Source organism: Lepidochelys kempii, chromosome 3, assembly GCF_965140265.1.
Source record: "Lepidochelys kempii isolate rLepKem1 chromosome 3, rLepKem1.hap2, whole genome shotgun sequence".
Classification (NCBI taxonomy): Eukaryota; Metazoa; Chordata; order Testudines; family Cheloniidae; genus Lepidochelys; species Lepidochelys kempii.
The window spans coordinates 129871977-129899758 of NC_133258.1; the positions used below are offsets into that span (position 1 = coordinate 129871977).

Here is a 27782-nt window from a genome sequence, read left to right on the forward strand (position 1 = left end):
CCAATGGGAGTTTCGGGAAGCTGCGTGGGCCACAGGGACATGCTGGCCGCCACTTCCTGCAGCTCCCATTGGCCGGGAACGGTGAACTGTGGCCACTGGGAGCTGCAGGCGGCCGTGCCTGCAGACAGTCAATGTAAACAAACTGTCTCACTACCCACCAGCAGATTACCCTGATGGGCTGTGTGCGGCCCACAGGTTGCCACCACTGAAATAGGGTGTTGCACTTTGACTGGCTTTTAGTGATGTTGCCCAGATGTCTTGGCTATGTTTAGTAGTATACATGTCAAAATTACGAAAAAACCCACCCTTAAATCATAGTTCTTACTAATGCTAAACTGGCGTTCAGAAATACATAATGGGAAGAATTAGATTGATACAAAATGCAAGAAAAGCCCAATATTATCCCAGATTTCTGGCATTACTGAATTTCTTCAGTAGGCCATCCACTAATACTACAGAACAAACATCCAGCCTTCCAATTTTTATTTATTAATGGGGAATGCAATCTATTGTTTTAAAACCACCCTTGATTTCATAATGTTATGGCATTTAATCACTTGTGTCCATTAATTCTGATTAAGACATCAGAAGATATGCTAGATTCCACTGCAAAAGGATGAGAACGTTGGTGACAACACAGGTACGTCTCTAATTCCATGGGTTTAGTCTTTTTTAATAGATTAGAAAAGGCACTGGTCATTCTCATGGATGTACTAACAATAAGTTAGCACTTTTCAAAATGCTATACTTTCTTACTCCTTTGTAATTATTTGTTGATGATCTGTTTTGTTTCAGTTGGTTGATTTTGAAGCCATGACAGCACCTGGTTCTGAGGCCTTTAGCAAAATAGCCAGAAGCTGGATGAATCTCCAAAGGTAAATGTCTTGTCAAAGAAAAAAAATTCAAAATTCTTATATGCAGACTTAAACAAAATGTATACGTGTATGTAAAACAAATATGACCTGTGATAGTCCTTAGTAAACCATAAATGTTAAGATGATCATGCTTCCTCTGAGCCAGTTTATTGTACTACAGCCTGTCATGATAAAATTCATTCTAGTGCACAGGGCATGCACAAGGCCATATGTACCCATGAAAATCCACTTAATGCCTATGCTAAAGGTTAATGTGGTGCATATAGCCTTGCATAGACCCTCTGTACTGCGGTGAATTTCACCGTTGGTTATCAGCAGGATATTAGAATTGTTAAATTGTTTAAACTGTAACTTAATACAGATTTTTTTAAAAAATTGCCACCAGCTAAATACCATATAGCACTTGTCAACCTGCTAACTTTCACAAGAACTATATTCTATTTAAATGAAGGAAAGCATAAACATTCAGGTACATTAATTTGAATCTGAGACTGATTGCACTTTCAGATAATAAATGTACTTGTGAGTCAAACAATTTCAGTTTCCTTATATAAACAACACTATATAAAGGAAAGGAATACATTAAATGTACTGCATTGATGCAACATTGAAGCAGACCATATTTTGTTGTATTTTTTTAATTGAAACCACACAAACTTTGACTTTATCGTCTTGTATACATATTATGGTATTAAAATTAATACTCATGTGCAAACTGTAAATGTTCATTTTGCAATTTTTAATCTCTCACACATTTCATTAATGTATTATTAAAGTATTAAAACAAGTGTTGACACCACCTTCACTATGAAGAGTAATGCAATGGTATATCAGTTTGGAGTGGTTATTTTACAAAATGAATAATGGTTGTTAGAGAAGTAAATCATAGTTCATCCTAATTATTGCAATCCCAGAAGGCTCCTTTATATTGTGATTAGCTCATTCTCCATGCTGAGGCTACTTGCTGAGGTGTGAGTCATGGTGAGCAAAAGATCTGAGCAGCAAACTCCTGACCAAGATTGGGCCCTAAATCAGTACAGACTGAAACTTTGTCCTTGAAGTAAATTTTTAAACTCTATTGCAGTTTAATTTTGTTCTCTTTTTCAGTATTTCTCCTTCTTACAAGAGTCTTCCATCAGTATCAGAGAGTTTTCCAACGTTAAGAACAATGATTGAGGTGCTAAATGCAGATTCTTCTCGTTGTCTTAAAAGAACTATAGTTGCTGTGTAATTTATACAAATAAAGGGCCAAGACCTCTTGTTTTGTAAATTATTTTTGAAAAGGAAAAATTATGAATAAACTGGGTCCTTTGTTACTTTTGATACAATTTTTGATAAATGTAATGCTTGAACCATTTTCTTTACCTTAGGGGCTCTAAACAAACAGGAAAATCTTTGTTTGATTGAAAATATATGATGAATGTTTCCATGCCACTGCTTTCCAAATAGAAAATTTATTTCAGTGACCAAACCTAAGGGTGATATAATATAATTGAATGGGAACTATTTCGAACCTGCTGCAGATATGGATTTTGTTCTTAAAGAATGTTTTCCTTAATGCACTTTGAAAATCCCATATCTGCTCCGTCTTTCAGTTATATGTCTTCAGGTTCTTCAAAACAAAAAATTTAACTGTGAAAACTTTATGAACCATACCTATGTGTATAATGCATAAATACACACGTTACATAATGTTGTCTTCTGAAGAAGTGTTTCAAATACCTGTTTGACAAATAATGTCAGGAACACTTGTAAAGAAATTGGTTTCAGGAAAACAAACTTTGGAAATAAAAATAAACAAATGATATGCTTAAAATGAGCCTTTTCTGGTGAGCAAATGACAGACTTATACTGGTGGGCGTTGTTACTTGCAAGCGAGGCTGGCATGCTGCTGTTGGGTTTCTTGATGGGGAGGGCACCAATAGATTGTGAATGTACTGGGAGAGCCACCTGGAATGGTACTGAGGCTGGTTTGTCAGATGGTGGTAGGGAGGGACAGCATCCTGGGGAAACTCAGAGCTAGTTGATAGCCCATCAGGCTGGCCTGGCTCAACTCAGGCAGTGAGGGTGACACCACAAACTGTATTCTATTGAAAGAGGTGGATTTTCTTTCAGGCAGCAACAAAAGTGACCACCACCATTTGTAGGGAGTCCCAGTAAATTCTTCAGAATCAGGGGGACCGATGTAGCCTATGCAGATTCTGTCTCCTGAGTGATCTTGGCAGCTTTTGTGAAGTAGGTCGTTTCAGCCACAAAATCTCCAGTAGACTAGGGTGGGTTAGATGTTTTTTTCCCTCAATGTGTCCATTTTCTCAATTACTTAATCTGACTAGTTTTTTGGTCTTTAATGTTCTCCTGCACCTCAAAAACAGTAAACAAAAAAACCCCACTTCTGTTTCTAGGATCATGACTTTCAGAAGTCTTTTTTTTACAATATCACTCTACAAAATTCACTCTTTGTTGTCACAAGCACTTTGTGAGCACAGTATTCCCTCTGCTAGTCTTCGTTAACTATGTCCTTTGTTTTATGTACTCTGACTTTTCCAGAGCTCAAGGTTACGTGGGCCACTGCAAGGCTGTCCCCTAATCAGAGCAAGTGTGAGAAATATCTGAGGGAGCAACTTCTTTGCAAGGGATGTAAAAATGATATACCTGCAACCGTTTGGAGCTTGAATGTGACAGGTGCAGAAAGATCATTTAGCAGCAGGGGGCAGGCAATCCCTAACACCCTGATTAGCAGACACTGCCCAGAAGAAAATAGATACACGTCTTTATGTAACCCTTCCTCCTCCAGGCAGTGGGTGTTGCAGCTCCCTGATGAACTCTAGCTACTCAGGATACACCCAGCTTCCCCTCTCTAACACCCTACTGCCACAGGAGGTGGCTTTTTGAATTTTTGAGGATGTACATGAGGAATAAATAATGTCCCCCTAAAGAAAGTGGCAAAGAACCAAGAATGCCCATGTCTATGTGACTGAAAGGAGGGGCCTCTGAGAATGTAATTTGTGGTGCAGTGGAGTTAGGATAGGAAGGAGAGTTTAAACATTGCACCCCCGAAGAGGAGTTAAGTATTAAAAAACAATACTGTGCTTTCACCAGTAGACTATATTACAGAGTGACTGCCATCACTCCATACTTAAAGTTGCATTTCAGTTTCCATTCTAAGCTCAGTGTTCCCCTGTCCCTAAAATCCAGTCACACTGGTTTCAAATCAGTAAGTTAGATCTGGGGCTGTGACGAAATCTTTCAACAAAGTTTGAAGTTACCTGAACAGGAGGGTTCCTAATTTGACATCCTAAAGATAGTGTACAAAAGGTTTAGTTTTCTAAAAAAGTCACTATAGCAAAGAACAGAAAACGAGAGAAATCAAAACTTAGTTTATGGGGGTCCCTCAGCAGATCTAGAGTAGAGGTTCTCAATCAGGGGTATGTGTACTCCTGGGGGTACCAGACGTCTTCCAGGGGGGTATTCAACTCATCTAGATCAGTGTTTCTCAACCTCGGGGGGGTCACAGGATGGGTTTAGGGGGCTCACAAGTATAGGGCCAGCATTAGGGGTGGCAAGCATGGCAATTGCCCAGGACCCCGCACCACAAGGGGCCCTATGAAGCTATGTTACATGCTTCAGCTCTGGGCGGTGGGGCTTGGGCTTCAGACAATGCTCACAAGTGAAAAATGGCCTCAAGTATCACACTGAAATGTAAGTACATAAATGTATGTAATTTATATTCCAATTGATTTATTTTATAATTATATGATAAAAATAAGAAAGTCAGCAATTTTTCAGTAATAGTGTGCTGTGACACTTACTTGTATTTTTATGTCTGATTTTATAAGCAAGTAGTGTTTAAGTGAGGTGAAACTTGGGGTACACAAGACAAATCAGATTTCTGAATGGATACAGTAGTCTGGAAAGATTGATAACCACTGATATAGAGACTACACTAAAATTTTTGTGGATTTACAACCCCATTTCAGTTGTTAACTAGGATCATTGGCTCAAGCCACCTTAAAAAAGGACATCACTTGATAACTGGAGACCTAAACTTTCACTTGTATGAAAAGCATCTCTTGCCCATTTCTTTGGGGGGAGAGAGACTTCAATGTAACCTCAAAAAATGGATGTGGTTGGGGCCCCTGTTCGCTTTGAACATTATAGTTCATAGTGCACACCAAAGCTACATGAGAAGGGTAGTGAAAACATCCATCTCCTTCCACTTATTTCTTACTCCTCCCATACATCACTGAAACAAATCATACTTGGTTCCACATTAGCTACCCCCCTGTGTAATGCAAGTGCTGTTCAAATATTTTTTTCCATTGTGCATTTGTAACTCCTATTTAATGATGATGGAGCTGCAAGTGCAGCAAGAGTGGTCCTTTGGAGAGAAGAGCTTATTTAAGTTAGGATTAGATTTTAAAGCTGTTTGAATCTTGGTACATTATTGGTGTACATGCACTCACCAGACAACATGTTTAATATCTGTTGGGTGACTAGGTCCAGACAGTGCTTGAAGACCTCGTATGCAAGCAGACCCAGGGCTGCAAGAATAGTCAGTCATGTCTGACTGGAAAGTTCTGTGACTTCGCCCAGCCAAGAGTTACACCAGTAACAGTGGTTCAGCAGGCAGTATACTGATTATTCCTTTCACCTCCCTTCCCCAATTATTTTTGTTTTTCCTCCTGCGATGCTGCAGAAATGGACAGACCTTGCCCAAAGGTCAGAAAAGCAGACAGTTATGAGCAGGGGTTGGGGTACAGGAAGTTTTCCTTAGAGCCATGCTCTCTACCCACTCCTGCGTATGTGCAACAGGAACATTTCTGAGTTGGATATTGAAAGAGCAGAGTTCACTTGAGGGAGCTTATTTCTATAAAACAATTTTTGGGACCAATAAATGTGACTTTAGAGTACTGAACTTTAGCACCCTAAACTCTAGAATCCCCCAGGAAGTCTAGAATAATGGAAAAATATCTCATGGAAATTTGGTGTATGGTATATTTACTAGGGAGTATTTGTCTAACTCACAAAATTGTCACAGCATTTGGGATGATTGGCATTACTTGCTCAAGAGAGGGAAGCATGTGACGGAACAGCAGCAGAAGTTAAAAGTGCAGACCCTAGGTCCATTGGCCAAGCTTGTATTATGGGAAAAATTGCACACAGCCTTCCTCCACTGTCTGGCTCTAACTAGTGCTAATGATCATTCTCTTCAAAGTCTTAGGATCAAAAGGGAGTACGTTTAAAAGCCTAAAATAAGTGTGGTGTTCCCCATAAGAGAAATGAGAGATGGGAACTGTTACAGTAATTTGCAGCCAAATTGTGATCTTGGAGTCTTATCTTGTTCACCCTCCTGCTTGGACATCTTCCTATAAATAAGTACTACCCATTTCTATTGTACCTTCTATCTAAGGATCTCAGACTTTTTACAAACAATAATAAATAGAATATCTCTGTGATAAAAGTAATTGTCTTTAGCCTGGTGGAAAAATGGAGGTAAAGCAGCTTTGCAGTTGTCAGGAATAGAACCCAGATCTCAGGACGGGCTTTATAATAGCCATAAGACATCTTTCCTTCCAGATTTTAAGTTTTCCTATGATTGTATCATTTAGGCAGAAGGGGGAAACATACTAGGGTGGGCTGGCTGGCTAGGAAGATACCTTTGTGCTTTCTCTTATACTGTCCCTCATGCCTAGGAGGAACTCCCCATAAAACGTCTGCAAAGCGACGTCCATATCCTTCAAATCCCTCTTTAAAACACTTCTCTGTTGTGATGCCTACAAAAAGCTTGACAACTTCGTTACTGGTGGGCTGACCAATACTGTCTTAACATTTCCTTATATTCACATGGCTGTCTTTGTGTCCATCAGTTGTCTCTTGTCTGATACTTAGTCCCTGCCCCCCAAAGTGCTTACAGTCTGTCTTTTTATTCTGTGTTTGTACAGTGCCTACCATAATGGGATCCTGGTCCTTAGTAAGGGCTACTAGGTGCTATGATGATAATAAAGTCAAAGGAAAAAGTTTTTTGAGGTGGGAGGGGGCAGGAACATTTCCCTGGCCTCCTCCACAAACAAATCCTTGCTGTAGGTATTTTTATCTACCATTCTTTCTTCCGCTCTTCTGAGTTTATGCGCACCTACCCTTTCTTTCAAAATAAAGACATCTCAAAGAAAAATATTAATTGAAAATGAATAGACAGGTGTGGTTGGTGTGTGACAACTTGTTTCTCTGGATGTGATATACAGAGGCGGATTACTGAAGAGTGAGCTTGAGTCAGCTGCTTCTAAACTAGTTTAACAAATACAATGGGTGGGCTAATGGAAGATGAATGGGAGAAGCCTATTGTATGGTAAGAAGTTAACCTTCATCCTTTCCCCCATCAGTCCAGACATGGTGGGTTTTGCGGCAATACCCTTTTCAGCTCCGAGATGGGTACATTTGGATATGACAGCCCACACCCAGGCAGCATCAGAGACCCCTCAGCCTGTAATCTTCAACCATAGGCATGAACCCATATGGATACTGGTTAGAATTCATGTGTTTACCTTGCAATCAGTACCTATAGCAGATAGAGCTCTAGTCATCTGTGCTTCTATCCTGGCAGCTTGTACTTCTCTTATTTTGAATGAAATAGAATTCTTCTTCTGCACTTCTTTTAACCCTTAGGACTTTGTGCTATTGGAAACATTCCTCCTGTACCACACCAACCAGAGCAAAAGTTTTATTTATTGTATTTGTTTATAGAAAAATCAATCGTTTATTCATTGCTCTGGGTACTTTCACCTTAATAGAAATACTACCCAATACTTCTATATATTTATGCAATAAAATGTAATTATTCTAACAGGCTGCCCAGTTACAGTCAAGCTACTGAACTTCCACTTACCTTAAAAAAAAATCCAACCACTACTACTGAGCCTGTTTTAATATGTTGAGAGAACCAACTCCACACAGCATAACTCAGCTAGTAAGAGCTTGCTAAATATCTCTACTGTTGGGGGGACAAAGTGAGAAGGGTAAATTGATTAGGAGTCAGAAAATGTAGATTCTATTTCTTGCTCTGTCACTGACCTCCTGGGTGACCTTAGGCAAGAAATTGCCCCATGCCTCAATTTCCCCATCAGTAATTACCTCCTTTGGAAAGCACTGGGTATTATTAATAATTACTGTGGAAAAAGCAGCAGCAGCAAGACTATCTGATTCAGGATGATACCTCCTCTATGAGTCATGGGGTTTCCTCCAATATGTTTATTACACTGAATAAAATACTGAAATAGAAAGAATCAGGAAAATCACCAAGCCAGCAGTACATACGAGACATGCTCAGAAGTGCCTGACTAAAACCATGCCAAACAAGTCACTGTGGATGACATAAAGAAGCTAGCTAGCCACATAACCCCCTGAACACGCTGCCAAAATGAAATGTGGAAAACTAATGTAAAGTCCCACTAACTAGAGAAGTAGAGACCATAAATATGAGGGTAAATTCTAAGGGTGGGGGGTGACCAGTGTGACAGAGAAGTCAAAAAAGAAAGACAGTGTATACTCCAAAATTCAAAGGACGTGCAAGAAACATTTCCCCAGATGATCAGAAATGGTCACATTTACTAGTAACAATTTATGAGTGAAAAACTGCATAAAAGAAAGGAAAGAGACCTGCCACTGAACCAACACAAGGGCAATGATGGCAAAGATGAATAGGGGCTCACACCCAAACAGGCTGGGAAGCCCTGGGGTAGGGCTCGATGCAACCATGCTCTGCCAGAGAGATGAGACCAGAGATTTCTGCGTTTTATTTTTGCAGGGCTTGTCATGCCGACACAAACCACTTTGCCTTGGCGACGGCAGCACCAGCAGCTAGGAGGTGAGTGAAGGGAGGAGAAAGGAGGGGTGAGAGAAAGGGGGAGTGTCCGGAGAGGGGGGGTGTATCGCGAGGGAGAGGGGAGGGTGCGGGGGAAAGGGGGAGTGTTGAGGGAGGAGTGCGGGACGAAGCAGGGGGGAAAGGGCAGCCGAGGGTGTTGAGCAGGAGGAGGGCGCTGCTGGGGCCGGAGGAGGCGGTTCTTCCCGGCGTCGCTCCGGTCTCAGCGTCGTGTGCGGGGCAGGGGCACGATGGCCTCCATGGCTGCGGCGATCGCCGCCTCCCGCACCGCGGTGCTGAACGGGAACCGGCCGCTGGACGAGCGGGAGCGCAAGCGCTTCAGCTACTTCTCCTCGCTGAGCCCGATGGCGCGCAAGATCATGGCGGAGAAGGAGCGGATCCGCGAGCGCTACGGGCCCGACTGGGAGCGGCTGCCGCCCCGCCAGCAGGACGAGATCATCGACAAGTGCCTGGTGGAGCCGCACATCCAGGCCCGCTACGCGGCGCATCGCGGGGCCGCCCGCGCCGCGCCCCCCGCCTGCTACCCCGGCCTGCGCCTCAACACCGGCCAGAAGGTGGTGCGCTTCGGGGACGAGGTAACGGCGCCGGCCCGGGGAGAGCCTGCGGGCGGGATGGCAGCCTGCGGGGGAGGAGTGGGGGGGGTGGCTGGGGGGAGATGGGCAGGGTGGGGGGCCTGGGGGTGAAGGGTGGGGGGCGGTGGCTGGGGGGAGAGGGGCAGGGTGGGGGGCCTGGGGGTGAAGGGTGGGGGGCGGTGGCTGGGGGGAGAGGGGCAGGGTGGGAGGCCTGGGGGTGAAGGGTGGGGGGCGGTGGCTGGGGGGAGAGGGGCAGGGTGGGGGGCCTGGGGGTGAAGGGTGGGGGGCGGTGGCTGGGGGGAGAGGGGCAGGGTGGGGGGCCTGGGGGTGAAGGGTGGGGGGCGGTGGCTGGGGGGAGAGGGGCAGGGTGGGGGGCCTGGGGGTGAAGGGTGGGGGGCGGTGGCTGGGGGGAGAGGGGCAGGGAAGGGGGCATGGGGGTGAAAGGTGAGGGGCAGGGTGGGGGGCCTGGGGGTGAAGGGTGAGGGGCAGGGCATGGGGGTGAAGGGTGAGGGGCGGTGGCTGGGGGAAGGGGGCATGGCGGTGAAGGGTGAGGGGCAGGGCATGGGGGTGAAGGGTGAGGGGCAGGGTCTGGGGGGAGAAGGGCAGGGCCTGCGGGGCTTGGGGGTGAAGAGTGAGGGGGCTTGGGGGGAGAAGGGCAGGGTGGGGGCATTGAGAGAATGGGGCAAAGAATGAGGAGCAGGGGCATTACGGGGAGAATGGTGGTATGGAGGGCAAAGAGTGTGGTGAGGTGGGGTAGGGTAGAACAGTGGTGTCGGGGGAATGGGGGCAAAGAGTGAGGGCATTGTGGGGGGGAAGGATGGTGTGCAGGGATTGGGAGGTACAGTGGGAGACAAGGTTGGGGACATTGGAAGCTATGGGGGTTGTGGAAAGGGGGCTCTAGGGGGAGGGAGCCTAGTGGAGATTATTAATAAAGCAATGTCAGCACGTAGTGGCCAAAGCTGTGGTGTTGTCAATTTTCAGCATAGTTGTGAGATGGTCTTTTAACACTTCATGCTGTTGCCAAAGCTGAAGACTATGCTAAATGCAGTTATGAGTGCTCTCCCTATACTTCGGGGACCTTTGGCCTTGTCTGCTCTAAGAGAATGGAGACCTGTGACTCTCCGCTGGTGGCAGCAATGGTAGAAGTTGTGGAACTAGCCAGGGCACAGGTGTTCTTACCAATGTGTTCTGCAACACTGCACTGAATAGGGTTAGCCAACATAGTCGTGACAAATTCCTGATCCTTGTCAACACAATGGCTACCATCAGCGGAGCTGCGCTGGTGGTGAGTTATGGATCCCAGTTTCCTAGTGTAGATGCAGTATGGAGGAATGTCAGTTTGTGAATGAATGACAAAATATGTGACCGCAATTAGTAATAACTGGAAAAGTGGAAAAGTTCATCTTTGCAAGTAGCGTGGATTACAAAGAGGATTTTGTGGACACTAATTTTTAAAATAATTGAATGGTAGTGGAGAAATAATCACTAAAAGTAGAATTGAGGCAGTGTTTACATTGCATCAAATCTTTTCCTTTTTCTGCTCATAAGAACAATATTGAAAATATTCTCCAGTTCTCGTCCTTTTTTTAGATACATTTTTAAAAATTCTTGTTCAGTCTTTTCCACACCTAATACGGTGCCAGGAAAAAACAAGGATGTGGAAAGTTAGACAGTTGAAAATATAGGTATTGAAGCTTTTGATGTTCTTGCCTTTAACACTAAAATGTGTTTGGAGAGAATCATAGGTACTTGGATAGTAGAGTATGGAGTATGTGCCTTTCAAATTAAAGTCCCGTAAACAAATATGTGTAAACCTCTGAAGCTCTCCTTTATTTGACTACATTCTTTATCTCTCCTTGCATATGAGGGTCTACTCTATTTAGTATTTTAGTTTTAGAATGCAAAAAACCACAGCCATACAATTTTTTAAAAAAGTCTCAGGCTATGAAAGCACACACAATGCACAACATCAATATAATTTGTTATCATGATTTAAATTCTTAAGGCAAACTACTGTCAAATTATTTTTTTGGTTCTTAGACACATGACAAATTAATCTGCTTCTGAACTTGTAACCACCAATTTAATTTGAAGTGGCTAGGGCTTGTGTTAACCCCTACTAATATCCATACATAGGATTTGTAAGCACTGCTTGCAGACTTAGATAATCACCATAGTGTTTCAGAGCTGGCTGTATTATAGAAGACCCTCATTCTGCATCTGCTGTGTAAGGGAAATGTCTGGTTAAGCAGCATACATGTTTCATACCTGGAGTTTGATGCAGAAACATAGGGTCAACTTGACTCTTAGACAGTGCTGATGGAAATCCTGAACGTTTAGTCTTCATCAGTAAACAGACCATCAGTTTTTGGGGGGCAGTGGAGATGATTGAAATTGAAAACTGTTTATCTTGGGCATTTTAGTCTTCCCCATTCTTAGACTACATGTTTTACTTTCACTGTTTTGAGATTGTGAGGGCTTGCTGTTTTGAATTGTTTTGGGGCCAGAAGAAAAGTGCCAGGGGTTGTTCTGTTGCAGCATATGGACAAAATCTTTTCCCACTTCACAAAGTGACAGGCAAAATGCCTCTGAGGTTTGGCAAATTCGTTCCCTCATTTGGCAAAAAAAGCAACAAATAGGAATGGTACTGTTTTTATCCCTTGTGTATTCTTTAACTGAGGATAAACGCAGTTAATCAAATGACTTGGTGTAGAGAGTTAAATTTAGGTTATAAAGCATATGCATCAACTGACTTCCTTTTTCACTTTCCAGCCAAGGTTTATATAAACTATCTTCCTGAAAAAGAGGTCGTGCTCTCTTCTGGCATTCTCCTGTTCCATTTTAGTCTTCCAACTGCACTACCAAGCCTTAGGGGCCTTTCCTGGCTCATCGTTCCTTGGCGCTCGCTCTCTCTCTCTCAGCCTCCCTTTCTGGTGCCAAAGCTGAGTCCTGGACATCTTCCATGGCTCCCTAATTTCTCTTTCTTCTCCTGTTACCACAGAGCCACTTTGTTCTGCTTGGGACAGTCTGTTGCTGTTGCAGTTCAACTTTCTAGGTCTGTGAAAGCCTCACCTACTGGGCTTTCGTGTTATCTCTTGACCTGACACTTGCTCAGCTGTACTACTGCAACTCCGCATTGACAGCACAACAGATCCCTAAGATGCTCCACACCTGGCACCTCTCTTTCCCTTCGTCTCTCTCACTCCCAACAGGCACAAAATGAAGGGATTTTTCCCCTCCATTTGCCAGCTAGCATGCATCTGCGAACGCTTGAAATCTGTCATGGAGTGCAGAGAGAATGAACAGTGTGAATTTGCATAGCAGAATTTTTCTAATAAGCCTCTTTTAAAGAAAAGAAAAATGAAACAGGGCTATTGTTTTAATGAGTGCAGCATTCAGTTCTGTTTCTTCCACAGTAGATAGGAAGATTTAATGCAATAATTTCGTCTTGGTGCGGAAGATTTTAATAGTGTACTTATGTGAAAATTATGCTGTCTAGGTAACTGGAAAAAAACAAACCCCATCCTTCTTACCACGTCTAAATTCGCTGTCTCCCTTTTAGCTCTAGTACCAGGGTTCCATCTCTATCTATCTACCCAAGCTATCCCTTGTCCGTAGGAAAATAATAGGATAGTGAAATTTTCCTCTCTAGCATTTCATTTGAAGTTTTAATTTTAAATGAAACACAAAACAATTACTTTAGCTGTTTTCATAGTAGTCCTGCAAAAAGACATTGTGCAATTCTACGGGTGAGGAATTCTTTAGAGATTTATAGTGGCCTCAAAGATTTTCAGTGTTTACATTCATTCTGAAACTTGCCCAAGAGTTAAATCATTAGCATTAAATCTCAATTGAACTGCAGAAGTGTTTCTCCAATTATGGAAACTTTCTATTTAAACAGGGCTAATATATTGCAGTAGGTTTTTGTTTAAAAAAGCAAATTGTCCCTAAAAGGAGGCATTGTGTATGAAGAATCTAGTCTTCATCATTCCAGTTCCTTTTGCCTACCATTCACTCCTGCCTCATATAAAACAAATCAAACATATTTTTCCTTTACAAATGCACAGTGGCTCGATATGACCCTTTGTTTTATGCAAATAAAATGAGCTTTTGAATCTGGAACTGGAAATTCTGTAGCATTTTGGGATGCAATTGACATTACAAGGATAAAACATTTCAAAGGGTTACTCCAGGATTTTAGGGAAGGTTGGGGATAAACCAAAAAGTGAAGGAAACAAAGACTGTTTTTGTTGCACAAATTGGGAGTTAGAATCTCTGATTTCTATTCCCTGCATTACCATAAAGTTGCTGTATGATGTAGAACAGCGATCATCAATAGGTGGACTGTGGGCTAAATCCATACGGTCAGACACCTTTGAACAGACCCTGAAATCTTGTTGTTTACTTATTGTTGTTGTTTTTTATTATTTTGCTCTGGAGTCTGGACCTTGAGTATACCTTGACCAAGAAATTTGGACCTTAACGAAGAATAATTGACTTCCCCTGAGAATGTCACTTGTATTCTTTGTGGTTCAGTATCTCCATCTGTAAAATGGGAATAAATAATACCTCTAAGACTGAATTAAGTGAAGCTTAATTCATTAGTCTGGGATTTTCAAAAGAGCCTATCAGTGGAGTTAGATTTCCAAATCACTTAGAATTTTCACAGAAGCTTTAACGTGGATAACACCTTTGTGCTCTTCAAATGGAAATCACTATAGAAGGATATGTTAAACTAGCTCACATTGTACAATATATCACCAAAGAGAAAGTAATTTGGAATTGAAAGTAATGCATCTTGCATTGGTTATTTTGGAATGAATTTAGATCAAATTAAAGGAGAGCTGGTTTTCAGGAACGGCAGTGTGTGGTGGTACAAGCATCCTTTAGGGAAGTCTTGATTTCTGCTAGGGTCATCTTGCACTCTGCCAAATGTTTAGGGCCTGCTCCGACTCCTGTGACATTAGTGGAGTCTTTCCATTTACTTCAATGGGAGTTGGTTCAGGCCTTTTATTATTATGTTTTAGGTGAAAACTTAACTTTTTTTTTTTTTTTAAAGCTAACAAAAACGTGACTCACATAAGACATGATTTTAAAAGGGGTTGGGCAGCTCCTGGGAGCTGAGCACGTTGCTGGATTGGACTCATAATAACCAAACGTATGTTTCAGATATATCATCATCATGTAACTTGGAAAATGTTAAATTTGGGTTAAGGGGAACAGCTGAGATGTCCAGTTGGCTTGGTGATATGATGAGCATCATGCAAGTCTAATTTTTCCAAAGATGCCTGCAATATTTTCTGTTTTGTATCCGCTTCAGCTTGGTGATGTGAAGCAATTGAACACCTGATCCTTTTCTTTTTCACTTACAAGTAACTATTGTAATAAACATTTTCTGCTTTAAAAGCTTTTTAAGTTGAACTGCTATAGATTTCTGTTATCAGGAGCACTGAAAATGCACTGCAGATTTTCACCAGAGTTAACCCCCTCCCCCTGACTCCAACCCTTTCCCCTCAATAATACTTATAAAAGATGTAATGTTGCTGTTCATTTTTGCTGCAGTAAGATATTCAGTTACCAGCACAGGAGCCCTTTTGTTGTGGGTTTGTGACTGAACAGTTGCTATCAGATGCTCTGAACAATGTTTATATCATGTACAGAGAACAAGGAGCACAGAAGAAAGATACTAGTATGTCTTCCATTTTGAACAGCAGATGCCATTTTGCAACAAGCTGCCTGAATGTAGCAACTTTGTTGCATGCTTCTCTTTTGTCTTTGATATTTTGCAGCTGGCTGCTGAAGACAACTATGTGACTGAGTTCTTGTTTATTTTTAATATTTTTTGTCTTGGGCTGAGAATTTCCACAAGCCAGAGTATTCATCTCTTACATCAGTTATCTAGTAGGAGGAACAAAAGGCTATTTACCTCTTTTTGGGAGAGAGCTCCATTTGTTACCTGTTGAAAACACAAGTTGATCAAATGTGGATCGATGCTAATTGATGTTGATGATGAATAACCTTGAAGCTTTTGTTCTCCTTTAATATTCTTTAAAGCAGTATTATGAGCATAATTTTATTCCCCTTTCCTTTTCCCTTACCGGTGACAGGCATACAAGAATGTAGTGATCATATAGGAAAGACAAGGTTACTTAACTGGTGTATTTCCAGTATAGTAAGTAGCTTGGGGGCTGAGGACATATTTCAGAAAAATAGTTTCAGTTCTGAGATTGTCACAGAGCTTTGAGTTTACCAGTTAGCTTCTAAGCTTTCTTCATTTTAAACCTCTGTTGTGGCTCTTGGCCAAAAATTATGTTGGCCTAGGGTGGGGTGAAAAGGGGATTATGAGAAGAACATAGTGCGGTGAGTTTATAGCATAAAAGTATCTGCCAAACAGGAGAGTTTCCCAGACTTAAAAAGTACAAAATGTGAGGAGTATTATTTGTCTAGTACAAAAGCCATTCACTTTAATGTATTTAATATAAAATGGGACTGATCAGTTGCTAGCACCACATATGCCCAACATAAGCCTTATTTGTCATTAATTCATTATTTGTAAATATTGTTTATTTTCCAAAACATCAAAATAAATGAACAAATTTGGAAAATATTTTGTTTATGGTATAGGAAAAACATACTTTCTCATTTTGCACCTCCTGTCTTGGTGTGTGGTACATGTTTGTGCCAGGTATGCTAGCAATTGCATGTACAAACGTAGATTACGCAGGTAGCAACCCTATTAAAGTGGAGTTATACTCAAAACAGTAATTGTTTAAAAATGGCACGTTACTCTGGAGAGTGTTTCATGTAGCTCACGAAAGCTTATGCTCAAATAAATTGGTTAGTCTCTAAGGTGCCACAAGTACTCCTTTTCTTTTTGCGAATACAGACTAACATGGCTGTTACTCTGAAACCTGTGTTTTGAGTGATCTCAGCTTTCTTTAAATAAATATAAATCTGTCAATATATATAGTGGCAAAGAGTATTCACCCACGAAAGCTTATGCTCCAGTACGTCTGTTAGTCTATAAGGAGCCACAGGACTCTTTGCCGCTTTTATAGATCCAGACTAACACGGCTACCCCTCTGATACTTGACTACATATATATAAATATTCCTGTTAGCACTGAAGAGCCACCACAAGTATAGGAAAGGAAGACAGATTCTGCTGCATCAACATCAGAATATGGGTGACCAGATGTTCCGATTTTATAGGGACAGTTCCTATTTTTGGGTCTTTTTCTTATATAGGCTCCTATTACTCCCCTCCCCTCCTCCCCCCCAACCCCTGTCCCGATTTTTCACATTTGCTGTTTGGTCACCCTAATCAGAATTGATAACTAACTTCCAAATGGAAAATATTTGTTCTTGTTCATGGAATGTGAGCCGGAAAGAGCCTAGTTTGACTGTCAGACCCCAGGTTGAGTCTGCAGGACTTACAGTTGAAAAAACATTTTTATTTCTAAACTGAGCAAATTAAAAATGGAGTTCCTAAGTAGCAATAACTGTGGAACTCCCCTTGCAGTTTTTGGTGTAATTTTTCAGAATATAATCGCCATTTAACTTTTGACATAATGTGGTTCCTTACACTGCATAGGATATTGATCTCGGTTTGATCATCATTAAAGTAGATATAAATATTTGGTTATTGTGTCTCAAATAACGTAATTGGTGAAGATCAGACATACAGTACATTTTTAATATTCTTCTTTGTATAGCAATGGCATGTAGAGGTCTAGACCAGGTTAATACCCCCATGTTGCTGGGCAGTGTACAAAAATAGAATAAATGACAGTCCTTGTCCCTAGGAATTTACACTCTAAAAGAGAGCTTTCATTCACTCAGTGAGTGCTACTGTTTGTCTCTCTCTCTCTCTCATTCTTTGACTGGTTCTAATTTAATTTTGTTACTATTTTACTATTTTGTTACACTTCAAGTGATGCAATGTAAGTGTACCTCTTTGATATTTTTATTAAATAAGAATGCTTTTTTGATTTTTAGAGAGATTCTTGAATTTCATTTCAGGACATAACTTGGCAAGATGAACACTCGGCCCCTTTCTCTTGGGAAACCAAGGTAAGTTTGCTACTTTTTTATTTAATGTCAGTTTCCCTTGGAGTTGATCCTGCTCCATTTGAGAATTGATATATTAAGGTAAGCAGTGTAAAGTGACCCATAGAATAAATAAAAATTAGACTAAGTATGTTTTCGTTGACTTAAATAGAAGCAGGATCAGGTGCTTTGTTAGCTAATACTTAGTTTCCAAATGTAAGTGTAAAACTGTTGTTATGCAATCAGATTTTCATAGTTTAGAAAATTACTAATCAAATCTGGACAGCAAATCAAATTTCCCTGTTTAGTGAAGAAAAGAAACGAAAGGATTAAATAATTATGAATTACCTACCTCACAGGTAAAGAGGTGGGTCCTATTTAAAATATGTTTCTATGACAAATGTAAGTGGTTTGGGGTGAGGAGAGAAGCATGCAAGTAGTTGGTAACCCAAGTTAATTTTATAAAGCCTGTTTTAGACTTCATCTGGTGTCCTGTGCACCAGGCTGTGGTGAAACCTGTTGAACTTGCTGCTTCTGTGTGAAGCCCAGGTTGTTTCCCTTCTTCCCAAAAAGGAGGAGTGCATAGATAAGTATCTTACACTCTGTTGGATTTGTTCTGCTTATTGAAGATGTCAAAATTGTGGCAAAAGTACTAGCTACAGTGCGTTTCCCACAATACTAAAATAAATCTAGTGATCAACTTCTCTGTGTAACTGCAGAGTGAGGACACAATTCAGAAATATCATGTTTGTCAGGGTTTTTTGGTTGTAGTTTCTGATGGTGAACTCTTAACAGCAAGCTATTTTAATTTCTCATAATGGAAAATGCACGTACAAACACATCGACTGTGTATCTCTTTTGTGTTTAAAAAAAAAAAAGTAAAGTTAGTCACAGATTCAGACTTCTGTCCTCTGGCTGCTGGTAGATTGCAGGGGGGGTCCACATTTCACAAATGCTGGGGGCCCTGGAGCTACCCAGAGGGAAGACATCATGATAAGCTTAAAATGCAATATTGATCAAGTACTGCAGGAGTTATATGGGGATGGCAGGGAACAGTTGCCTCAGATTAATTTACTCTAGTTGGCCCACTCTAGGAAGAAACCACTAACTTTAGTTTGGATGGGCCTAGATCAGGGGTAGCCAACCTGAGCTTGAAAAGGAGCCAGAATTTACTAATTTACATTGCTAAAGAGCCACAGTAATACATCATCAGCACCCCCCGCTGCCACCTTCAGCGCCTCCTGCCCGCCTGCAGTCCTGCTGATCAGCACCTCCCGCTCCCTCCCCATGCCTCCTGCCCACTGCGATCAGCTGTTTTGCAGTATACAGGAAGCTCTGGGATGGAGGGGGGAGGAGCAAGGGTGCAGCAGGCTCAGGGGAGGGGGCAGGAAGGGGCGGGGGCCTAGGGGTAAGGGATGGAGTGGGGGCAGGGCTTGGGGTTGAGCCGTGGAAAGTTGGCACCTGTAGCTCCAGCCCCGGAGTCAGCACCTATGCAAGGAGCCGCATATTAACTTCTGAAGAGCCGCATGCGGCTCCGGAGCCACAGGTTGGCCGCCCCTGGCCTAGATGGTGGGCATTATGCATAAATTGGGGTGTGGTTGTCAAGAAAAGAGTAGCAGTGATACAGAGAATGCTGAACTCTTCTCCTTACTGATAATCAGTAATAAATTGTACTGCCATTGGCCTTTACCTTTGGTGGTACAATCACAAACAGCAGAAATAAGGAGTGAATGTGGTCTTCATGGAGTTATGTTACATTTACAGTTTCATAAGATAATGTTTGTAGGATCTATCTTGATACCTCTTAGTATATCCTTTATATCTATGACCAACCTCCTGGAAAATATTACATCTCGTGGTAGCTGGTCTGCTTTTAAAGTCAAGATAATTAATAAACCATGATGGTTGCACAGTACATCTAGGGAAGAGAATCTCAGTTTAAAAGTTTTTGTTTTGTTCTGACTGTTCCTGTATAGCTAGTGATTAAAGTTTACTCCAGCCCAATCGATTATCCACTGATGAAACTACTAAAATGTCGGGAGGTTGGCAACAATAAACTAGTGAGGCTGCGTGAATGTGTCAACTTAACTAAAATAAAGTGTTTATCTAAGTTACTGTATCTATTTACAGTGTTGCCTGTTGGCATCCTTCATCTTTTTCTTTAAGAAACTTCTGTCTCTGGCAAAAGGAAGATCCGAGAATGAAGTGAAAATCCCTATTTCTGCGGGATAGGAGTAAGAGAGGAGAGGTTGTCATCTACCAAACTTTAAGGAATACTAGTTTGCTTCAGCTAACCAGAGTGATGGCACATTGGGTGGCCTTTCTTGCACATTTATATGCAGCAGGTTAAAATGTTAGAATACAGTGTAGATTGTAAGCTCCTTGGGGAAGAGACCATCTTTTTGGTTTGTGTTTATATAGCACCTAGCACAATAGGGCCTGGTCCATGACTAGGGGTCCTAAGCACTATGATAATACAAGTAAAGCAATTACTGGGCTACAAGTTGCTTTGAAAAAATTAATCTGAACTGAATCAAAACTTTCCCCCCACTTTGTAACAGCAGCTCCTAAACTGTTTTTGCTAGTCTGTTTTTTGAGTTTTGTCAAGATTTAGTTAAATTGTTATCAAACAGAGCTGGTTTAGGGGAAAAAAAGAGCAGGGGAAATTCTTTTCATGAAAATTTTCAAGAAAAACTTGTTCTCTCTCTGCCCCACCCCCATCAACATTTTTCTAAATTTAAGATTTTTCGACCTGCTCTGTAGCTGATCAAAAATGGATGAATTTTACACAGAAATTTCAAAATCATCGCACTTCAAAAAAATCTTTTTATCCACTATATTATCAAATACTACATTTTTATTTTTTAGTTTATGAGGAAAGCAGATTGCTCTTAAGTGAAAAATTGAATGAAGCATCAAATCGGAGTCCCTTTCTTCCAACTCTGGGATTTTTTGTTTTCCCCTCTTATGCTACATTTTCCCCACACATTGCATTTTGTCAGGTTCCTTCCTTCGGCTGACTCATTAGACTTTTTTGAGTTTGGGCCATTCTGACGAATATACCATATTTAGTGTTTAGTCTTTCATCTGCAAATAGTTTATATTTAAAAACAGACATAAAAGGGTATTTTTAATTCTGTCAGAAGGATTTACATATAAAATTAAATGAGGACATAGGGATACAGCGATATTCCTATGTACATCTAGAATCAGACACTATATAAAAACAGTATCCTTGTTCCACTAGGAGTAATATATGCAGGAAAATCCAATTAAAATCCACACAAGACTATCTAGCTCCTTCTTAGCCTGTAATATAATATGAAAGATACATATTTCCTTGCCTTTGAATTTTAGGAGGCATGTTGGGGAACCAGCACTCCTAGCATGTGTGGTGTGGGAAATTCTCCATTATTACCAAATCCTAGTTAAATTCTCCCCCCACCCCCTAGAGTTTCAATTGTATGGAGTCATTTTATTGCCTCTCTAACCAATTCCGTCATTAGTTATTACTGAGGTGCAGTTTTCCATTTTACTGTAACTGAAGACGCTGTAAGTGTGTTGCTTATCTGTGCAATAGTGGAAGGTTTATACCTGGAGAGCAGAGTAACAGTGTGAGTTCCACTTCATATATATTTGAATCTAGCTTCTTGTGACTCAGTCCTGCTTTCTTAGCTGGTTTAAACTGTGACTTATTTATGTGATTAGTTCTCTCTCAGTCTGAGTTGCTTGTGTTTAAAAAAAAAAAATCCATATTTCATCTTGCATTCCTCATTTCTATTCAGTCTTCCCCCTGTCTGCTCATTCCTGTAGCAGTTATTTTTATAGCTTTGTGGTGAATGGTATTCTTAAATCTTTTCTCCTTTATGTGAGTGGGCCTTGGTTTATGTGAGGAGAATAATGTGATAAACTTAAAGATTGACATTTAAATGTAAGGGGGGAAAGTCCTGATCTTTCTTTTAAGCATATACTATAAAAATCATACAAACCGTGAGAGAAATTATAAAGTAGCCTTATCAACAGTCATCCATAACCTTTATTAATAAACTTGGAAGGATTAGTTTTTTATCTGTAAATGTTGATAAACTTTGAGTTTGTACACACACAAACTGATGGGAAAAGTACTTCCATCGATGATGATAGAAATTTACAGATTGGTAAAGTAAGAAAAATGCTGCCTGAGAATTTATTAGAGTTAAGGATATTTATTTTGTATATTTTGATATGTGATGTAGACAGTTTGTGTTGTAACAGTTATAAAGCTTTAGCTCTTTGAATCTCAACATCTCCTGTCATCAAATAATTAACTGACCCTCACATAATTTCCTGCAACAGTAAAAATTTAAGACCATAAAAAAATTATTAATTGAAATAATATTTTAAAAATGATTTTTTTCAAGCTTGTTTATTATGAAAGATACTAAGAGAGTAGGGAGAAAGTTGGAAAGAATTGCTTTATCTCACAGGGAGTTGGAGTAAACGGTGATTTCCCTTAGGTTACAGCATGATGTTTCCAACTGTGAAACATGGTTGAAGGCAAGCAAATACCATAATAGTTCATTTAACTTTGAGGCCAGTGTATATAACGATTTGGAAACTTTTAAAGACCCTTTCTATTTCTAGATCTCTCTATCTAACTGTACCTAGTAATTTAGCAATCATTTTATAGGCTTAGTCCAGGAGGCTATGAGGATACTGTAGGTAGCGTATGGTGGAACAAAAGCTTACCCAGTATCCACGGAAATTTCATTGCTAGCTACGCCCTTGTTTGTGAGAACAGAAAGCTTTTTTCCCTGTCAGTTCTGTGGTCTGAACACAGGCTTGGGAAGTAGAAATTCAACAGATTAAATCCAGGCTCTGACATACGCTTCCTTTTGTGGTTTTGGGAAAGTCACTAAGCCAGTATTTTCAAGCGTGGGTGCTAAACCAGGTATTTGAATCCATATTTAGGCACTTAAATATGTAGCTTGGTTATTTTTTTTCCACGGGCATGTGGCACAGCCAGCTGAAGTGCACAAATATGGAGTTGGGTGCCTGTCTTTAGGAATTAACATTTGAAAATCTTGTCCTTCTGTTTTCTCAAAGGTTTTTGTGAGGCTTGACTAACATTTGTAAAGCACTTTGAAAACAAACAAACCCTTCTTAGAGCATGATGATTATTATCAAGGCATTGGAAATGGTGAGGAAGTTTTTAATCATATAATCATCCTTTCCTGTCACTTATATTTTGCCTTTACATGATTTTTCTGGTTTTATTTAATTGTCTTTCAAAACTTCAGTAGAGGGTACCAAAATCGATTAAAAGTTCTCAGCATTTCAGATATGGAAACTTGTGCTCCAAATCAAAGATTTAAACCAGTGAGGACTGGAACACAAGTTTAGTAGGGACTAGGTGGACACTATCTCTGAAGTTATGTAATGTGCATCTCATGTATTTTATTTTGGACATGGACTCAAAGTATTTTTAGTCTTGAATGGCTGGTTGCTTGGTTGTTTTGTTTTTTTCTGTGGAGTCTTTTTAAAACCTGTTGATGGTTCTTTGTTGGTTTAGAGGTTTTAATTCTTATCCTTGTTATATCACTGTTCTTGTGCATGGCTGTGCTATTTTGGAATGTATGTTTGTTCTGTTTCTTTGTTCAGCAAGTTGAGGTCCTTATTTTAATTAATTTTAATATTTTTGTCCTTTGAGTAAACTGGGCTTTATTTTGTTGCTTAATATACTAGGCACTGCTTAAAATGAGCTTTCTTTGACAGTGTTTCTGAAGCCTTTGTCTCAACAACTTAGATATCTTGAGACTGCCAAGCCAAGCAGTTTATTTTGGCTGTGTGCGCTCATCTGTTCAGTAAAATCCTACACATTCCTGGTAAGTGAATAAGATGTAAAAAATAGCTCGTAGGTGTCTTTTAGTCTTTCTGTTTTTAGTATAGACTTTATGAACCAAGACCTAGTTTTATACAGTAAGATTATCTCAGGCTCTGAGGGTATGGTGCACTCTTAACATGCACACTATGTGCCTGATAATCTCACCACCAAATCTGGTGTTTATCACCTTGTGCTTATGGCTGCGTTGTGCTTATGTGGATTCTCGCCTGCCTTCCTTCTTTCCAAAACTCTAACTTAAAATCCATGCATTTTGTACTAATACTGAGCACTTTTATTGCCTTTCATGCAAGGATTAAAAAATGTTTTACAAGTATTAATCTTTGCCATACTCTTGGGAAATAAAAGATGGAATTCAGTTATACCAAGAAAATGAGGCCTGGATAGGTTGACTGGTATTAAGTCACATAGTGATTTGGCAGTGGAAATAGGAATAAAGTGAAGGAATCTTGACTTCCAGTCTCCTGCCCTAGCTGCTGTAAAGCCACTGCTTCCCATATGTGGCCATATTTTATACTTTCCTTTTAATACGAATTAATTGTAACATCTTTGCTTCAGTCCTTTTTCTTTTATTCTTACACTTGTTGACATTAAGCTTTCCATTGTCACATCTATGCATGCATAAGATTATTTATTATTATTATTTGAATGATGATAGCATCCAGAGTCCCCAGCTTGAGATTGGGATGCCATTGTGTTAGGCATTGTACAAACATGTAGCAAGAGACGGTCCCCAGGCAGAGGAGCTTACAAAAAAAAGCAAAACGGACAAAGGATGGGAGAAAGGAAGGATTTTTTCCATTTTACTGATGAGGAACTGAGACTGACTTGCTCAAGGTCACACAGAATCTGTGGCAGAGCTGGGGAATGAATCCAGGCTTCCTGAGATCTAGTCCTGTGCCTTAAGCATAACACTTTCTTCTCTGGAGCCAGATCTCCTAATATCCTGCATTGTTTACTAGAAGAAAGAAAGATGGCCATTAGCATAATGACTTTACTTATGCCAGTCCTTCATTGTAAAAACATCTTGTTGAGAATAGCTTGGCCTCCAAAGTGTTTAACACAAACCTAAATGCACAGTAGGTCTGTCTTGCAAAACTAAGAAAGGCAAACATACAGTGTCCCCTTTTACAGATTACCTCAATCAAGTTTCCTGTAGTAGATAGGTAAGAGCTATCTGTCATGATTAAGGCTGTGATTCTTTCATGGAGGTTGTGGAAGTCACGGATTCTGTGACTTCCACAACCTCCGTGACTTCTGTAGCAGCTGGTGCGGCTGACTTCAGGGCCCCCGGAGCAAATGGCCCTCGGGCCAGCTGTTCGGGTGCCCCACAGCCAGCCACACCGGCTGCTGCTGGAGCAACCCAGGGCCAGCCGCACCAGCTGCTGCTCAGGAGGCCACAGGCAGCTGGCTCTGGGGACTGCCCTAGCAGTGGCTGGTCCTGCGGACTGCCCGAGCAGTGGTCCTGGGGGCGGCCTCGGGGAGCATCTGAGCAGCGGCCCCGGGGCCAGCCACAACGGCCACTGCTGGGTGGCCCCAAGCAGCTGGCTCTGGGGCGCCCAGCTCCGGGGACTGCCCAAGCAGCAGTGTTCCCTGGGGACCACCTGGAGGCTGTCCGGAGAGCGGTCCCTGGGAGCACCAGCCAGGGGGCAGTCAACCCCCAGCACTGGAGAAGGGGCCCCCCAGTAGGGGTCCCCCTGAGCAGCGGGACCCCAGAGGTAGAGTTTTAGTCACTGGTGTTTTTGGTAAAAGTCATGGGCTGTGAATTTTTATTTATTGTCCATGACCTGTCCATGACTTTTACCAAAAAAAAACAATCACTAAATATTAGCCTTAGTCATGATTAGAGCCCTACCAGATTCACAGCTGTGAAGAATGCGTCATGGACCATAATAATCTGATCTCCCCCAAGACCAGATTTTACAGAGTTGGGCAGCTGGAGAGCAGTGGCTGCTGGTGAGAAGTCCAGCACTGAAGGCAGCATTGCTGTCAGGAGCAGCACAGAAGTTAGGGTGGCATGGGATGGGGGGAGGGCAGGGATGGCCTGGCAAGTGGGCGACCGCCAGTGCCCCATGGTCAGTGTGATGCTGTGGTCAATCTCTCTCTCTCTCTCTCACACACACACCCACACACACACCAAGTCCCCTTTAATTACCAAGCGCTGGGTCTGGAGCCGAGGAGGGGCAGGGCTAAGGGCGCCCCAGCTGGTGGCTCCTACTGCGTGCTGGGCTCCAGCTGCTAGTCCCAGATGGGATGGGGAGGGACAGGACTTCCTCTTCCTCTGCACGGGCTGCTCCCGAGGCTGGTTCAGACCCATTTCTGGGAACCTCCCTCGACTGCTAGCTGGGAGCCCAGCTCTGAAGGCAGCTCTGCCACCAGCAGCAGCACAGAAGTAAGGGTGGCAGTACCACAGCCCCCTTACAATAGCCTTGCGACCCCCGCCCAACCCCACTTTGGGTCAGGACCCCCATGGTTACAGTACTATGGAATTTAAGATTTAAATATCTGAAACAGTGAAATTTATTAGTTTTTAAAATCCCATGACCATGAAATTGACCAAAATGGACCCTGAATTTGGTAGGGCCCTAGTCATGATGTTTGCATTACAGGATTGGCAGGGCTAGATTATACTGGCCACCAGTTTAGTTGATGCCTCTGACTCAGTGTTCAGAGATGGCTAAATTGCAAAATGCATAGTTGGAAAATAGTCTTGTTTTTTGTTTTTTTTATCCTTCTATAACCTTTGTTCTGGTTTGCAAAGTGATGGGTTTTGAACCAGAAACCTGATCTCCTGAAACTTGAAAGAAGAAGAGTGTGACAGTTCTTGGGGTATGCAGGACTGTGTGTCATGTTGTTACTTCCTGCCTCCAGCATGAGGGGGTCTTGCCTGTGAATAAGCTCCCTAACACCACCATCCTTATAGCCATTCAAGTGCTCTCCTCTGGGCTATGCCAGCCCTGTCTTCACCTTGCAGCTTTACAATAGGTGCAACCCGGTCCCCGAGTCTCATTGAATTGGTCCCCTGTGATATCCAACTCCTGACACAGGTTACTCACTGAAATTGCAGATCCTCTGCCCTCAGTGCAGTGTACCTCAGTTTACTAGTTTTACCTTAAATCACCACTCCTGTAAAGTCTCACAGCACTTGTGAGTACTTATGGCAAAACAAAATTAGGTTTAATTAAGAAAGAATGGAGAGTTAACTAGAAACAAGAGTATGTGGTGGAAACAAATTATTACTATACAAAACAAAATCATAAAGCATGAACCTGGGATTCAGGATTGTAAAATCTCTCCAGGACAGTATTCCTAAGTGTCTTTGTAGTGGCACACAAGGTGAATATCCTCAGTGCTATAGCAGTAACAATCTGCTTCTGCAGCTTTTACCTTTACTAGTAATGGAGGGAAATCTTTTACTAATAACACACCAATGTGCCTTTTAAAAACACACACACACAAACTTTTGAAGCATTGTAAGTTTTATTTTTTGTTCTTTTGCTTTTTTTATTGAAATATTTGTTCAAGTGGCATGATTAGAGCAGTTTATGTCCTTTCACTCTCTCTCACCCATGGTGACTGTTTTATAATTAGTCCCATGTTGGTTGTGTTCTGCATCATTTGATAACACAGATCACTTCATACATTAATCGTGGAACTACAAGACTCAGGCTATCAGTTACGTGTTGCTCTCCTGCATATAAATTATGTAGGATGTGTAAAGCCACTAAATTAATCCAATTCTCTGGAGAGTTCAGATGCTAATCCATGAATCAGTTGTGTAGCAGACTGCTGACCAGTGCAAGGCAAAATGTGCACTATGACAATTAGCTCCAAAGTTAAGATTCACACTTCTAATTTTACGTATATCTGAAAAATAGGAGTTGGGTGTGCAAGAAATGCAAGATCAAGTCTCCCTTGGAACTCCAGGAAAGTTTCGTGTGTACAAGGAGTGCAAAATTGGGTCCCAACACATTTCCAGTGAAAATGAGATCTTATGGGATTATATTTGTGCCTGAGGACACCATCTCATGTATTTAAAAAGATGGACTGACAAGTAAAGTGAAATGGGAATAATGTTAATGCATATAATCTTTAGTGAGCTTTAACTATTTTTAGTTAAATTTAATTGAAATAGCTGCTCAGTGCTGTGGTACACCAAACCTTTAGGTCAGGAGTGGGCAAACTTTTTGGCCTGAGGGCCACATCAGGGTTCCGAAACTGTATGGAGGGCTGGGTAGGGAAGGCTGTGCGTCCCCAAACAGCCTGGCCACTGCCCCCTATCCGGCCACTGCCACTTCCCACCTCCTGACTGCCCCCCTCAGAACCCCCTCAACTCCCCCTTCTCCTTGTCCCCTAACCGACCCCCCCCAGAACCCCTGCATCCAACCCCCCCCTACTGCCTGTCCCCTGACTGCTCTGATCCCTATCCACACCCCTGCCCCCTAGGACTCCCTTCCCCTTATCCAACCCCCCCACTCCCCACGCTGCCAGGCAGTCTCGAGCACCTGGGCAGGCCGGCAGCTCTCACAG

At 41.7% G+C, this 27782-nt stretch overlaps 2 protein-coding genes across 10 annotated transcripts in view; both read left to right on the forward strand.

Annotated features, from left to right (window-relative positions):
- Nucleotides 1–3292, forward strand: part of TTC13 (tetratricopeptide repeat domain 13) — a 98164-nt gene extending 94872 nt beyond the window's left edge. For 4 of the 9 annotated variants that reach the window (XM_073338027.1, XM_073338028.1, XM_073338025.1 and 1 more), the window contains 2 exons: nt 796–875; nt 1983–3288. In XM_073338027.1, the coding sequence (XP_073194128.1) occupies nt 796–875; nt 1983–2106 (204 nt within the window). In that variant the 3' untranslated portion in view covers nt 2107–3288. Of the gene's footprint in view, nt 1–795; nt 876–1982 lie in introns of all 9 variants that reach the window. The other 5 variants (XM_073338022.1, XM_073338029.1, XR_012158142.1 and 2 more) reach the window with 4 other exon arrangements.
- Nucleotides 3293–8837: 5545 nt separating this feature from the next.
- C3H1orf198 (chromosome 3 C1orf198 homolog) overlaps nt 8838–27782 on the forward strand; it is a 32131-nt gene continuing 13186 nt past the window's right edge. Inside the window, exons 1-2 of the mRNA XM_073338021.1 lie at nt 8838–9326; nt 17345–17395. Of these exons, the coding sequence (XP_073194122.1) occupies nt 8982–9326; nt 17345–17395 (396 nt within the window). The 5' untranslated portion in view covers nt 8838–8981. The remainder of the gene's footprint in view (nt 9327–17344; nt 17396–27782) is intronic.